General features: G+C 50.8%; 1 protein-coding gene across 1 annotated transcript; it reads right to left on the bottom strand.

Annotated features, from left to right (window-relative positions):
• Positions 1–13143: 13143 nt before the first annotated feature.
• Positions 13144–14337, bottom strand: EI90DRAFT_3082480 (uncharacterized protein). Its single transcript, XM_039062012.1, is given in 4 exon segments — positions 13144–13720; positions 13990–14050; positions 14079–14242; positions 14253–14337. 2 exon segments carry the CDS (start codon positions 14048–14050, stop codon positions 13512–13514), a joined length of 270 nt encoding a protein of 89 aa, XP_038909972.1. The 5' UTR covers positions 14079–14242; positions 14253–14337; the 3' UTR covers positions 13144–13511.
• Between the last annotated feature and the right edge of the window lie 205 nt (positions 14338–14542).

Genomic DNA, 14542 nt, shown 5'->3' with positions numbered 1-14542 from the left:
GATGGGCAGAGGGCACGGAGTGGGCAGAGGGTGTGGAATGCACGGAAGCGGGGCATGGCTGCGACCACATAGCGGGAAGCAATGAGTGTGGTTCAGATGGAGACAAGGCTGGCATAGGAACTGGAGGGACTGAATGCCAGGAGCACCAAGGGCTTGGGAACTGGAGGTAAGGTCGGAATGCTGGCAGGGTCTAGGTTCTGATTGTTGGCCAAGTCTCACACAATAAGGCAGGGGGCCAGACATCGGGTTGGGGGCTGGTTAGGATGGGTTTTGGGTCGGTGGATTCACCTATCAGCGTTGGTTCACTGCTGATGGAGCCCCAGGATTTGTCGGTCATGACAGTGCTCCACCCCACCTCTGGTCTGTCTCTGACCCACTGTTGGACGACCCAGAATACTGAGCTCCACCAGACAGCATTGCCTGGGCACCAATCAGACCTGTCCCCAGGAACATGTTCATGACACAGGGCTTTTAAACACATGGAATGGCAATAATGTGGAAAAACAAATGAAAAGAAAATATAAAATGAAAGATTGTTGTTACGGGCACCATGTGGACTGTTATGTATGGTCAATAAGTCCAACGGCTGATGTGGAAGTTCAATAAAAGAAAAAACAGGAGTGATAAGCAGGCCATATCCGCTAATAATTGCCGTCCTCCACCAATTTCCACCATCACACCACACTCATCTGTCTCCTCCTACCCATAGCATCCCTCTCCGATCTCTCCATTCGATTCCCTGGGTTCATAGCTTTCTCCCAATACCAAATTTGTCCCAAATGGTTGAACTGAGTGGTGGGCATGAGAATTGTGAAATTGGCCCGTGCGCAGGGTTAGACATCCTAGAAAGTGTCTGCAAGAGTCCCCATGTCAATTGAATCTTCATATGTGTCCTTTGTGATTTTTCTGTATTTTTCTGAGCACCCCAGAGTGCATTTTGGTTGTTTGTTTACTTTGGTATGGCTTGTGGTTTCCATTTTGGGCTGAAAACCAGTTTTGTGATCTCCTGAAGTATGGATCTTGGCTTCACTGCATGGGACTTTTGACACCACCACCCTCATGTGCCTTTAGCCCTTGTGTGGAACCTCACGGTAAGATGAGAAATTGTCACCACCACTGCTCCACAATGGCTGGGATGAAATTTGGGGAATCCATGTTTATCATTTTTCTCTATTTTCTGAGCCCTTGATCGTCTCTCAGTGGCCAGTAGCGCCAAGTGTAGTTTTTGGGCTGGACCAATTCAGTACCAGCATGTTATGCACTATTGTACTCCGTTATAAAATGAAATAAATTGTTTTTATACTCCATGGGCATTGGTAGGTGAGCTTTGCATGTGAGGAACCCATAAGGAACATAAACTGTGAAAATACCGGTGGTGTAAAGTATAGTAGGTTTTCCTGCCTACATCATCATGGACATGACTGGGTGTACTCCCTTCTGCTGTGCAGTGAGCTGGAGCTTGATGGCAGCTGGGGAGACGACTTTGATGATCTTGAAGGGGCCTAGCCACTTATGGTCCAGCTTCTTGGTCAGGTGGTCTGTCATATAGTTTTGGGTGCTGAGCCAGACTCAGTCACCCTCCTGGTACTTGGGGGCTGCCTTGCGGCCCCAGTCATAGTAGCAGGCCATCTCATCCGCCACATGCTCCAGAGCTGCCTTCACCTCCTCCCGCATCTCTGGATGAGAAAGCATCAGTGGCTTCTACCTCAGACATACATGTATGTGTGGGTTCTGTCCCCATTCTGGGGTGCTGCCTGGTGTCAAGCTTGAAGGGGGTTCGACAGGTGGACAAGTGGACATGGTTGTTGTAGGCAAACTCTGCCAGTGGGAGCCAGTCTGCCCAGTCATCCTGGCAGTGGTTGATGAACACCCAGAGATAGGCTTTGATTTCCTGGTTGACCTGCTCCATCTGTCCATCAGTCTGGGGGTGGTAGGGCATTGAAGGGGTTAGCTTGACCCCTAGGAGATCTGCAAGTTCTTTCAAGAAGCATGAGACAAAGGTGCTTCCTCTGTTGCTGAGGATCTCCTCAGGGAGCCCATGGCGCTTCCAGACATGCTCCAGGAAGAGCTAGGTGATACCAGCCAAATCCATGGACATCACAGTGGGGATCACGTGGATATGTTTGGACAGGCGGTCCACTACAACTAGGATGGTGTTATAGCCTTTTGACTCTGGGAGCTCTCCCACCATGTCTACTGAGATCAGCTGCCAGCGATGGGTGGGGACTTTATTTGGGGTGAGCTTCCCAACCTTCTGTGTGGGGAAGGATTTGATGCGGTTACAGGTGTCACATCCACATACATATCGCCTGACATACTCTGCCATCCAAAGCCACCAGTAGTCATGTGAGATGAGTTTCAGGGTTTTCCATTGCCCTGGATGCCCTGTCACCCCTGCATCATGGTGTAGCTGTACCAGATTGTGGTGGAGTTGCAGGTCTTTCGGAACATACACCCTACCCCAGTAGAGGACCAACTTGTCAGGGACATGTCTGGGGTAGTGGGGGTCCAGGTATAATGCCCAGCAGAGGGGCCCTCCTGGGGTGCAAAGTGGGTGTGTGTGCTGGCAGGTCTGAGGTGGGACAGCAGTCCCTGGCCACTTAGACTGAAGTGGAAAAGGTGTTATTATTATTGGAAGGGAGAGCTATGCTACTTACCTGAAGTGGAAAAGGTGAGAAGAAGGCTACTTCTTTGGTTCCCACTTCAGGTACATTTATGTACATGCAGCTTGGGTCACATGATGGGTGCCACATCATCCTTGGACACAGCTGCAGCCATCCGGGTGTCCCTGCAGGGGATCCTGAGAGTGTCTGCTGCAGGCACATGTGCTGGGCAGCAGTGGGAGGCCATCCAAGGTGCCTGGGCCAGACGGGTCAATAGTACAATGATACAAGGGAAAGTGGTCCATGTAAATAGAGAGAGTAAAGGGAAGAAGGAATAAGGAAGAGTGTTATAGAAATGGGAAATTCCCATTTTTAGCCTCTTATGGCCTCTGTACAGTATATTATCACGTGACATGTATATAATAACAACTGAACCAACTATTACTACCCAAAAAACCCCTTGTTCATGTTACTGTATGTCAGGGGACGCCCGGTTATCCGGCCCCCCTTTACTCTAAGCGATATCAATGAGGTAATTGTTAGCCGAGATTGCGTGAGATAATTACGTAGTTAGAACGCAGATATAACTCATTGCGTTATATTTGTTATCACGTCACCCCTTACCCGATATTCCCTCATTTCCCGCATCTTCTATCTTCCTATTTGATGTCGTGTTTCTATCAGTTACCATCTTCCCAATGTAACTGCGCTCTCGTGAGTTAGCAGAACTCATGTACATAAGGCTACTATGCCAGCTGGGCTAGCCCCCCAGCTTTGATATCGACTAGTTTCCTGGGGATACTCTTACACTGCGAATAGATGCGCGGACTCTGACACTGTAAACTCAACTGTTACAACACTTGTTACATGAATGCTATAGACATGGGCCAATCAGGCCCCATTTTTATAACAAAGAGGGAAGAAAAGAGAAGAAAGAGAAAAGAGGAAAAAGAGAGAGGAGGGAGAGGGATGGGTAGTGGGGTACTGGGTGAAGTGGGGCTGGGTCAGGTGGGTGTGCCCTGACATCACCCCCTCCTTAAGCTGCTTTGCCCCAAAGCGGCCAGGTGGCCCTCCCTCTCTCTTCCTGGGGCCTGGGGGTGCATCCTGTGGAATTCCTCAATTCAGTCAGGGGCATGGATTAAGTGGTCCTGCTGGAGTCATTGGTTCTCTGAGTTTGGCCAACCAACAAACTTTACCAGATACCAGAGTTTCCAGCATAGCCACTTAGAGTCCAATACCTTCTCAACTTCTTCGTACTCCTCTTCTCCATCTACAAGTTCTGGGCCTGGGCAAGGGTCAGTGGGTCGTTGTTAGAATGCGGGGATTCGGACGACTCCGGAGTGGAATCGGAGACTTAGCATGGAAGGACCTCGGCCTCAGCGACTCAGGTGGAGCACTGTGCCATTGCTGGTTGTCCTGGGGGTCCCTAATTTCGGATCTAGCAGAGGGAAAGTCTCTTGGGGGAATTCAAGTTGATTTCGGACTGAGGTTACAAGTTACTAGGTACATTGTATATAAGGAGGGGTCCGGAATCAAAAGGAACAAGGGTAGGACAAAAGGAGACAAAGGGAGATGGAAAGAGGAACAACACCGAGGGTCAAGTGTTTGACTCAATGGTGTTTCTCAAAGGAGGAATGAAGGGCCAAGGCCCAAGGAGGAAGGAAGGAGGTTGGGAGTGGGGAATGGCTAGCTGACTGAATAGGAAGGAAGCAGCAGCCCAAATAGGAATGAGGGAGAATAGCGGAATTGAATAGGACAATGCAATAGTTGCAAGGTCCGAGGTAAGTCCGGAAAGTCCGAACTCGGAAGTTAAACTCCGGAATATTGGCAAACATAATTAAATGGAATGAGCTAACCAATACAATGGGTATAAGCGGAGGTGGGGTCAAAGTCCGAGGTTGGAGCTAAGACCAGAGGTTCCGGAGACAGAGACGCGAACAGGATTCCGGAGCGGAGGTCCGGAGTCGGGAGCATAGGTTTTGCGTACTCGTCTGGAAGGTGTCGATGTTGGGGTCGGACCCGGAATGTTCCGGAGTCGGACCGAAGGTGGTGTCCAAGCCAGAGGTGGGATAACCTCTTGGGAGTCGGCAAGGAGGAGGTGACGGAAGGGAAGTAGGACTCCGGAAGTCAGAGTTCGGAGTTCCGGGAGCCCAGAGTGGAGGTCAGGATTGTATGGATATGACAGTCGTTCTGCAATATTGTCCAGGTGGTGTGGCCTGACATTCATTGCAGATATGACCAGGTGAACTCCCTTTTGTCATGCAGTGAGTTGGAGCTTGACGGTGGCCAGGGAGACAACTTTGACAATCCTGAAGGGGCCAAGCCACTTGTGGTCCAGCTTTTGGTCGGGTGGTCAGTCATGTAATTTTGGGTGCTGAGCCAAACTTGGTTGCCTTCTTGATATTTTGGGGTCGTTTCATGGTCTCAGTTGTAGTAACGAGCCATCTCGTCTGCTGCGTGTTCCAGTACTGCCTTTGCTTCCTCTTGCATTTTCATCATCCTTGATGAGAACGTGTCAGCAGCCTCCACCTTGGACATGCATGTAGGTTCCATCCCCATTCTGGGGTGTTGGCCAGTGTCGAGTTCGAAAGGGGTTCAGTGGGTGGATGAGTGGATGTGGTTGTTGTAGGAGAATTCTGCCAGTGGGAGCCAGTCTGCCCAATCGTCCTGTTGATGGTTGATGAACACCTGGAGGTAAGCTTCGATCTCTTGGTTGACCTGCTTGGTCTGTCCATCCATCTGGGGGTGGTAGGGCATTGGAGAGGTTAGTTTGATGCCTAAGAGGTCTGCAAGCTCTTTTGAGAAGCAGGAGATGAAGGCACTCCCTCTGTCACTGAGGATCTCCTCAGGGAGCCTGTGGTGCTTCCAGATGTGCTCTAGGAAGAGCCACATGATACCCTGCGACTCTACAGTCATCAGGGTGGGGACTGTGTGGATACACTTGGACAGGCAGTCTACTACCACAAGGATGGCATTATAGCCCTTCGACTCTGGGAGCTCTCCCACCATATGTATCTACTGAGATCACCTGCCAGTGACAGGTGGGGACCTTGTTTGGGGTGAGCTTCCCAACTTTTCATGAGGGGAAGGATTTGACATGGTTGCAGGTATTGCACCCACATATGTACTGTCTGACATACTCTGCCATACAGGGCCACCAGTAGTTGTGGGAGACGAGTTCCAGGGTTTTCCACTGCCCTGGGTGCCCTGTCACCCATGTGTCATGGTGTAGCTGTACCAGGTCATGGCAGAATTGAGGGTCTTTTGGGATGTACACCCTCCCTCAGTATGGAACCAGCTTGCCTTGCCCTTCCCATTCATCTGATCTTAATGTCCCCTCTCCCAGCTCTTGCATGGCTTTTACTGCTCTCTCATCATGATCTTTTGCCCGGTGTATCCAATCCAAGATGCCTATCTCCTCACCTTCCACCGAGATTGCCTATGTTGCACAAGCCTCGAACCAGGCTGGTTGGAGGAGGGTTAATCCTTCATTGTCGTCCTTCCCTTTTGGGTGGTCAGCACAATGGGAGAGTGCATCTGGTTTTCCCATGAGCTTCCCCAGACGGTGGACAAGGGTAAAGTGGAAACAGGAGAGGAAAAGGGACCATTGAGCCTGGCATCGTTCAGCCTCTGGGCCATCTGGAAGTACCCCAGGTTGTTGCAGTGGTTGGTGTAGACCTTGACCTTCTCTTCAGCACCTTCTAAGAGTGTTGCCATTCCTTGAGAGCTCAGACAATTGCAAGCATCTTCTTGTCATACACCTCATAGTTATGTTCCATGTCCATGAAGCTCTTAGACATGAATGCTACCAGATGGAACTCCCCATTGGGTTGGAGCTGGGAGAGGACTGCACTGGTTGCGAAATTGGAGGCATCACACTCAAGCCTGAAGTGGCTGGAGTCAGTGGGGAAGGAGAGAACTGGGGCAGTAATGACAGCTTCTTTGAGGGCATGGAAGGCATCATCTTCGCTCATGCCCCAGCTCCAGGCCTGGGCCTTCCGGGTCAGCTTGTGGAGCGGGCATGCTTTCTCAGAGAAGTCCTTGATGAACCAGTGATAGAAGTTTATGAACCCCAGGAAGGACTGCACCTCCTTCACCTTGGTTGGAGTCCCCAGTTGAGGACTCCACAGATCTTTATGAGATCCATTGCAATACTACCCTCTGAGATGATGAGGCCAAGGTACTCAAGCTGGGTCTGCTCGAACTTGCACTTCTTGTCAGGGGATGCGCATGCTCGCACACAAGTTCTTTACAGTGATCTTGTTCAGCTTCCAGTAGTCCTGTACTAGGTGTAGTGATCTGTCTTTCTTCTTGACAAAGAAGACTGGTGTCACAGCCATGCATTCCGGCCCATTAGCTGCCCATCCCAATGCTGCCCAAGCCCATTCCTGCTATGCAAGTGTGAGCACGAGCCCCGACCTCAGCCCTATCCTCCCTGCTCACTCCCTGCTCACTCCCTGCTCACTCCCTGCTCACTCCCCCACTTGCCCCTAGGCTCCCCTGCACCTGGCCGACTCCCCCACAGCCACACCAACCATCCTGCCCCGAGTCTGCCTCCGGCACCATGCCCAGCATGACTCCTCTAGCCCACTTGGCCCCTACAGGGCCGCTACCATTCCCGTGCCTGACTCCGGTGTTAGACACTGGTCCGGGGTCGGCACCGAGGGTCGCTGTTGCGGGCCGCTATAGGCTGCGATGGCCGTGATGCCGCAAACAAGGCCCGAGGGTAGGGCATTTGGCCTCAGCGACTCTAAAGTAGCACTGTGCCCCCTAGCTGTCTCTTGGCCCTCATTTCAGACTTGCTGGGGTTGCCTTGTTGGGGTCAGGACTTAGAGGGTTGTGGTCAAATCGATATTAGAGCTAAGGTACAATAAAGTATCATACAGGATATATATAGGAGGAAAGAATGAATGGAAGCGGACCCGGGCCGAAGGCCGAAGGGTCCGGAAGCAAACAAGAATAAGGAGTGGGGTTGGCTGCATAGCAGCTGGCAATGACTGAGGGTCAAAACAAACAATAACAGATAAATAAAGGAAGGAGCGTGGGGCCGCGATGGTATCGTAGCGGCACCAGACTCGGAGTTGGGCCAGAGTCAGGCACGGGAATGGTAGTGGCCCTGTAGGGGCCGAGTGGGTGGGGTAGAGGAGTCACGCTGGGCACGGTGCTGGAGGCGGACTCAGGGCGGGAAGGTTGGTGTGGCTGTGGGGAAGTTGGCCAGGTACAGGGGAGCCTAGGGGCAAGCAGGGGAGTGAGCAGGGGGTCCTCAGGGAGGATAGGGCTGAGGTTGGGGCTCGCGCTCACGCTCGCATAGTGGGAATGGGCTCAGACGGCATCAGGATGGGTGGGGAGCAGGCCGGAATGCACGGCTGTGACATCCGGCCCAACTCCGAGTCCAGTGCCACTACGATACCATTGCCACTATCACGGCCCTATGCTCCTTCCTTTATTTATCTGTTATTGTTTGTTTTGACCCTTGGTCATTGCCAGCTGCTATGCGGCCAACCCCGCTCCTTATTCATGTTTGCTTCCGGACCCTTCGGCCTTCGGCCCAGGTCCGCTTCCATTCATTCTTTCTCCCTATATATATCCTGTATGATACTTTATTATACCTGAGCTCTAATATCAATTTGACCACGACTCCCCAAGTCCTGACCCCAGCAAGGCAACCCCAGTAAGTCTGAAATGAGGGCCAAGAGACAGCTAGGGGGCACAGCGCTCCTTTAGAGTTGCTGAGGCCAAATGCCCTACCCTCGGGCCTTGATCATGGCATCATGGCCATCACGGCCTATAGTAGCCTGCAACAGCGACCTTCAGTGCCGACCCTGGACCAGTGTCTAACAACTGGTGCCCCCATTGGAGACTTATGGTCGTGTGCACCTGTTCTGCAGGTTTTCACACAGGAACTCATCCAGTTCTCTCTGCTCCAGCTGTGAGAGGGGGAAGGTCTTTCCTCTGGGCAGCTTGGCATCTGGTACCAGATCTATAGCATGATCCCAGGGCTTCCAGGGGGGCAGCTGGTTGAAAGCTTCTTTTGAGAACATGTCCCAGAAGTCCTGGTAGTGCTCTGTGTCAGGGGACGACTCCTGGGTCCCCATGACCCTCCCCTATGGTCCACAACCACTGGTGTAACCAGCCTTATCCAGGGCACAACCTACTACTACTGTGGGTAAGGAGATGAGAAGGAAGCTAACTTCTCATCTTCCCACAGTGGCCACCATATCAGGAAAACTTCCAGGGATACCTGGAAGTCACATGAGGGCAGGATCCGGTGCCGGACCATGTGGCGCATGGAGCATGTGGCATGGGAAGTATGCATGGGAAGTGTAGTGGGTCCAGATGTGGGTCCGGGTCCGGGCTAGTCAGGGTGTGTGCCCTGACACTCTGGCACCAGTGTTGTAAGCAGGCTAGGGATCTAACCCAGCAGGCAAACAGGAAAGGACGGGGACTGGATAGGTATCCAACAGGTCAGGGAAAAAGGGGGTAATGGTAATGGTAAATATGGTCTAGTGTAGTGCATGGGTGGTAGAATTGCGATAATCAGCTCATTTGCGTGGTACCAGCTGTGCCCGCCTAGTGTCTCAAATGATGTGGGCTGTCATATCCTGGATCTTCCACCTCCCTCTGCCCTATTCCTATACAACTCCTATGACTTCCACCAGCCCTCCCAATCTCTCTCTGCTACCTCCAGTCAATGCCAACAGCCTGTCAGGGACAGCTCCAAAAGTGGCGAGGTCCTGGCGCAAGGGACTCGATGGGACAGGTGTCGGCTATGTGTAGCAGCGGTCCCATCACAGGGTGAGTGTCCCCAACCACTTAGGCTGAAGTGGGAAGTTGAGAAGAAGGCTGCTTCTTCTGTTCCCACCCCAGGCGCTATTATATACATGTGGTCAGGGTCATGTGGAGGAGGCCACGTCATCTCCGTGCACAGCCACACCTTCCCAGGTGTCTCTGCGGGAGATCCTGGAGGTAGCTGCTCGGTAGGTAGGAGTGTGCGCAGTGCGTGTGGCAATCAGGGGGACGGGGTTAGGTATGTAGTGGTACATGGAGAAAAGGGAAATCGACTGTAGAATAGAAATAGAGAGAAAGGGGAAAAGTGAGGAAGGAGGGGCAGGGGGTGATAGCGGGGGAAGCGGAGTAGGGCAGTGCGGCGTGGGGCGCGGGGTCAGGCAGGTGTGCCCTGACACAGCCCTAGGACTACCTCCTCCTTTGACTCTCTCCCACTCTGCCTCCCATCTACATCTGCATCACCTCCAGACCTCCGCTACCACACCTCCACCTCCTCAGACCCCCTGTTCAAAGGAGATGGACCTGCTCGTTGTTGGTAAACCTCAACCTGCCTATCCACCCTCCTTTGTACTTCTGGTCTCTGCACCTCCAGTACCTCCCCATCCCTACCTGACCTCTGGTCTTGATAATCTTTATTGTTTTATCATTTGATATTTTCTACAACCCTAATCTTCTGGACTACAACTTCCGGGCTCTGGACCTTTCTGGATGTCTTTCTCTGTAGTCCCCTGCTTATTCTTAGATGGTTCCAGGCCTTGCCATTCAGTTGGCTTTTAAGACTCCCACTCCACAAACCTCAGACATAATTTAGGCTTTTCACCTATTCCTTATTTGTCCTGTGGATTCTTTTCTATTTACTTCCCCTTCCCCTTGGTAACCTTTGTTTACCTTTGGATCCAAATTGCTCTGCTATATGTATGCATGTTGTAGGTGGGATAACCTACTATACCTTACACCACCAGTATTTTTGTGGTTTTATGTTCCTTAAGGATTTCCCATATGCGATGATCACCTACCAATGTCAATAGTGCATAAGAACATTTTATTTCATTTTATTATGGAGTACAATTGTGCATAATGCACTGGTACTGAATTGGTCCAGCCCAAAAACTATGCTTGGCACTACTGGCTGCCAAAAGACGATCAAGGGCTCAGAAGATAGAGAAAAATTATAACTATGGATTCCCTGAATTTCATCCAGATCGGCCCAGCTGTTGTGGAACAATGGTGGTGGCCATTTCTCATCTTACTGCGAGGTTCCACACAATGTTGAAAGGCATGTGAGGGTGGTGGTGTCGAAAGTCCCATGTGGTGGAGCCAAGATCTGTACTTTTGCGAAACTGGTTTTCGGCCCAAAATGGAAATCACAAGCTGTACCGAAGTAAATAAACAAACCAAAATGCACTCTGGAGTGCTCAGAAAAATACAGAAAAATCACAAAGGATGTGTATGAAGATCCAATTGACATGGGGACTCTCACGAACACTTTCTGGGATGTCTAACCCTGTGCATGGGCCAATTTTACGATTCTCATGCCCACCACTCAGTCAAATCTCAACCATTTGGGACAGATTTGGTATTGGGAGAAAGCTATGAACCTGGGGAATTGAATGGAGAGGTCGGGAAAAGATGCTACAGGTAGGAAGAGATGGATGAGTGTAGTGTGATGGTGGAAATTGGTGGAGGACAGCAATTATTAGTGGATATGGCCTGCTTATCACTCCTGTCTTTTTTTATTGAACTTCCATGTCGGCCATTGGACTTATCGGCCATTGGACTTATCAGCCATACTTAACGGTCCACATGGTGTCCATAACAACAATCTTTCGTTTTATATTTTTCCTTTCATTTGTTTTTCCACATTATTGCTGTTCCATGTGTTTAAAAGCTCTGTACACATAGGAATGGAAAAGTGACCTCCCTTTTGACTACAAAGAGACTGTAGCGCTGAGAGATCCAAGTAAGAGAGAAATTCACTTGACTCCTTGAGTATTATAAGGAATCCTTGATGATTGTCCAAGACGGACCAGGGGTACATAATTCTTAATGAGTTTTTGTGATTATTTTTGTTTTGTTAGCACCTGGACCGAACCTAGGACAAGCTTAGGACATCCCAGACTCCCTCCCTACAAATTTGCTTGCATTTAGGGGGTTAGATCTCTAGCCTGCTTGTGGTATTTGTAGAGATGGGTGGATTCAGACGACTCCGGAGTGGAATCGGAGACTTAGCGTGGAGGGACCTTGGCCTCAGCGACTCAAGTGGAGCGCTGTGCCATTGCTGTTTGTCCATTTGGTCCTTAATTTCACAGTAGGTGAGCAGGAAGTCTCTAGGGGGCATTTCAGGTCGATTTCGGACTGAACCCATGAGTATGTACAAGCGCCGATATATATAATGGAAGGGGCAAAGGCACAAGGAAACAAAGGGGAACCGAATCGGAACGAAGACGTCCGAAAGGGGACAAAGGGAAGAAGGAGTGGAACGGTACCGAAAGGTCATAAGGAAGGACCTGTGATATGTCCAAAAGGAGGTAGGGAGGGCAAGGCCCAGAGGGGCAGGAGGATGAGGAGAAGTGGGGATGATGACTACTGGCTAGAATGGGAAGAAGCAGTAGTCCAAATAGGGATGAGGGGTAAACGTGAGAGATACATTACAAGCGGCGAAAGTGCCGAAGGCGATCCGCGAAGCTCGGGGGTTGCGGAGCTTATGGGGGTTATGGAAGCGGGGTTGAAAGTCCGAGGGATATTGGCAATGGTGTTTACGTAGTATGAGGTCACCAATGCAATGGACTAAGACTGAGGTGGAGTCAAAGTCCGAGGTCGGGACTATGACGGAGGCTTGGAGCGAAGATACGATCGGCATCTGAGTAGGAAGTACGGGACAGTGGCGGAAGGTCGTAACTTGGCAGAAGGGTGGTGGAGGAGTACCAGAGGGAGGAGAGAGGGGAAAGGTGAGGGGGAAGGAGTGGCGGAGAGGAGGGTTGTCAGGTCCGAAGGCGAGTATCGGAGCGGACGGGGGAAGCGTAGGAGGATTACGGGAGGGTGGAGGCGTTGCGGAGGGTGGCGGTGTTCGGTCCGAGGTGAGTATCGGAGCGGACGGAGATAGGGTCGGAGAGGTAAGGAGGAGTAGAGGTGGCGTGGGGGGTAAGGAGGTTGCCAAGACCAAAGGTGAGTATCGGAACGGCAGCGGTAGGTTATGACTCCGGAGGTGAAGAGGGTGGAGGTCTGGAAGTCAGATCGGGGTCGGGTATGACAGTATTGGTGGTCCTTACAGGGGGGATTGATACAGTTTTCTGCCATGCAGACATCATCTTTTTCTTTCATGCAACATCACCATCATTTTCTGTTCTGAGCTTGATTCACCTGTGGACATCAACTACTACATCGCTGATTACAAGAGTTACAAGAAGAGACAAATACAAGCCAAGATCTATGCATTCCAGAGTCTAAAGTCACAAGTCACCATGGCTGCGCCCCTGGTGGTCCCAAGATGGGGCACAGGAGTTCTTTTGTTATCACTAAGCCAATGGTTGTTCCCCCTGGCAGATCCTATGATAGGGCACAGGAGGACACCATGTGTTCGCAATGTTGGAGTTTGATGCACTGCTAGTCATTGATGACACAATTCACGACCCCCTTCCCCAGCCAGACAACATTCTTTCGAGTTTTCACAAGTATTCTTACGATTTTTCAACAAATGCAACATGCGCACTTATTCTTACATGCAAAACCACATCATCATTTCTGTCTGAGCTATATTCTACACCGTGTATTGACGATTTTACATGCTGAGTACACAAAAGTTTACAAGAGGAACAAGTCAAACTAAAGATGCGAGCATCGGAGTCAAGAGAAAAACACGTCATATTGCTGATTCCCCCTCATAAATCCCACAGACAGGTGTAGGGGTGTGTGATCGTTGCTCTCCTGGAGGATCCTACAATAGGGCACAGGAGAAGCAGTTCGTGTTTGAGATCCATGAGTGGTCCACACAGGTTGTGCAAGTTGACACCAGTTGCTGTGGCTGTTGCCACTCAAGACTATGCTGAGTCCTCCTGGCGGACCCTACGAGGGGGCACAGGATGGCTTCAGCATTCAAAGTTCCACCATTTCTCGGAGTTTTCCCTAGTCGGAGGCATCGTTAGTTCTTGATATTGTGACATTTGAACCCCTTCCCCTAGCCAGATGACCTTTGTTCAAGTCTTCACCCAATAAACCCACATTCCTTTCACTTTCTATTCGATTTTCCCCAAGTTTTCGCACTGGAGTCGCCAGATGACATCGTGAATTATGTTGAAGTCCCCCAAGCACAGAATACGATGCTGCAACCGTACCTGAACTCACAGTGCCAGAGTGAATCCAAAAGAGCTAAGGCCTCCTGGCCTTAGCATCAGTTTGTCATCCGACATCGATCCCGAGCCCATGCATGTGCCTATCATGGCAACCCCAACCCGAGCCGTTGTATTTGATATGAGAGTGGAGTTCAAGTTCAAAGAGCTGAGGCCTCCCAGCCCTAGCTTCGGTTTCCCCGCTTCTGATGACGATTCCGAGCCTGTGCACGAGTCGCACAATGCTGCAGCCAGAGACAAGCTGAGCCCAGTACCCAACAGCGCCAAGTACAAACTAGAAGAGCTAAGGCCTCCCGGCCTTAGCAATGAATCCATTGATTTTCGAGCGCAAAGTTGATCACATGTTGGATCTGCAAAATTCCATGCCGATGTGAGCAAAGTTAGTAACCATGCACATGCGGGTTAGTTATGGGAGTGGAAATGGGGTGTACTACTGTGCCCAATCCTCCCATTTGCCTGGTGGTTCTCCAGTGGCATGCATGGTAGTGTGAGTTTTGGGTGTAGTTTGGCGCTGGAGCCAGATGATGAGTGGTGATGTGATGAGGGTTGAGGGCTGAGTTGGATGATTGAGTGAGTGCCAAAGGAGGGAGGAGTTATTGAGCATGCAGGCGCTTGTTCTGGGCGAGTTACCAGAATCTTCTCATGCCTTTGCACCACATGTGACTTCCACGGTTCCAACTTCATCATATCTCAGCTTCCACTGGGCCGATTTGGGCGAAATTGGTATTATTGGAAAGCTGCGATTTAGGAGGTTTTTATCGTGAGGATGGGAGAGACTGTACAGAGCAGGATGGAGTTGAGCATGCA

The sequence above is a fragment of the Cantharellus anzutake genome (assembly GCF_015039405.1).
Source record: "Cantharellus anzutake strain C23 chromosome Unknown EI90scaffold_92, whole genome shotgun sequence".
NCBI classification, from domain to species: Eukaryota; Fungi; Basidiomycota; class Agaricomycetes; order Cantharellales; family Hydnaceae; genus Cantharellus; species Cantharellus anzutake.
The sequence above is the reverse complement of the archived record's forward strand: the minus strand, read 5'-3'. Positions and strand labels throughout refer to the sequence as shown.

Coding starts and splice junctions, on each gene's coding strand:
- EI90DRAFT_3082480 (XM_039062012.1), bottom strand. CDS start 14,050: ATGGATTCATTGCTAAGGCCGGGAGGCCTTAGCTCTTCTAGTTTGTAC. Junction 13,721..13,989: donor TTTGTACTTGGCGCTGTTGG/GTACTGGGCTCA, acceptor CTGTGAGTTCAG/GTACGGTTGCAGCATCGTAT.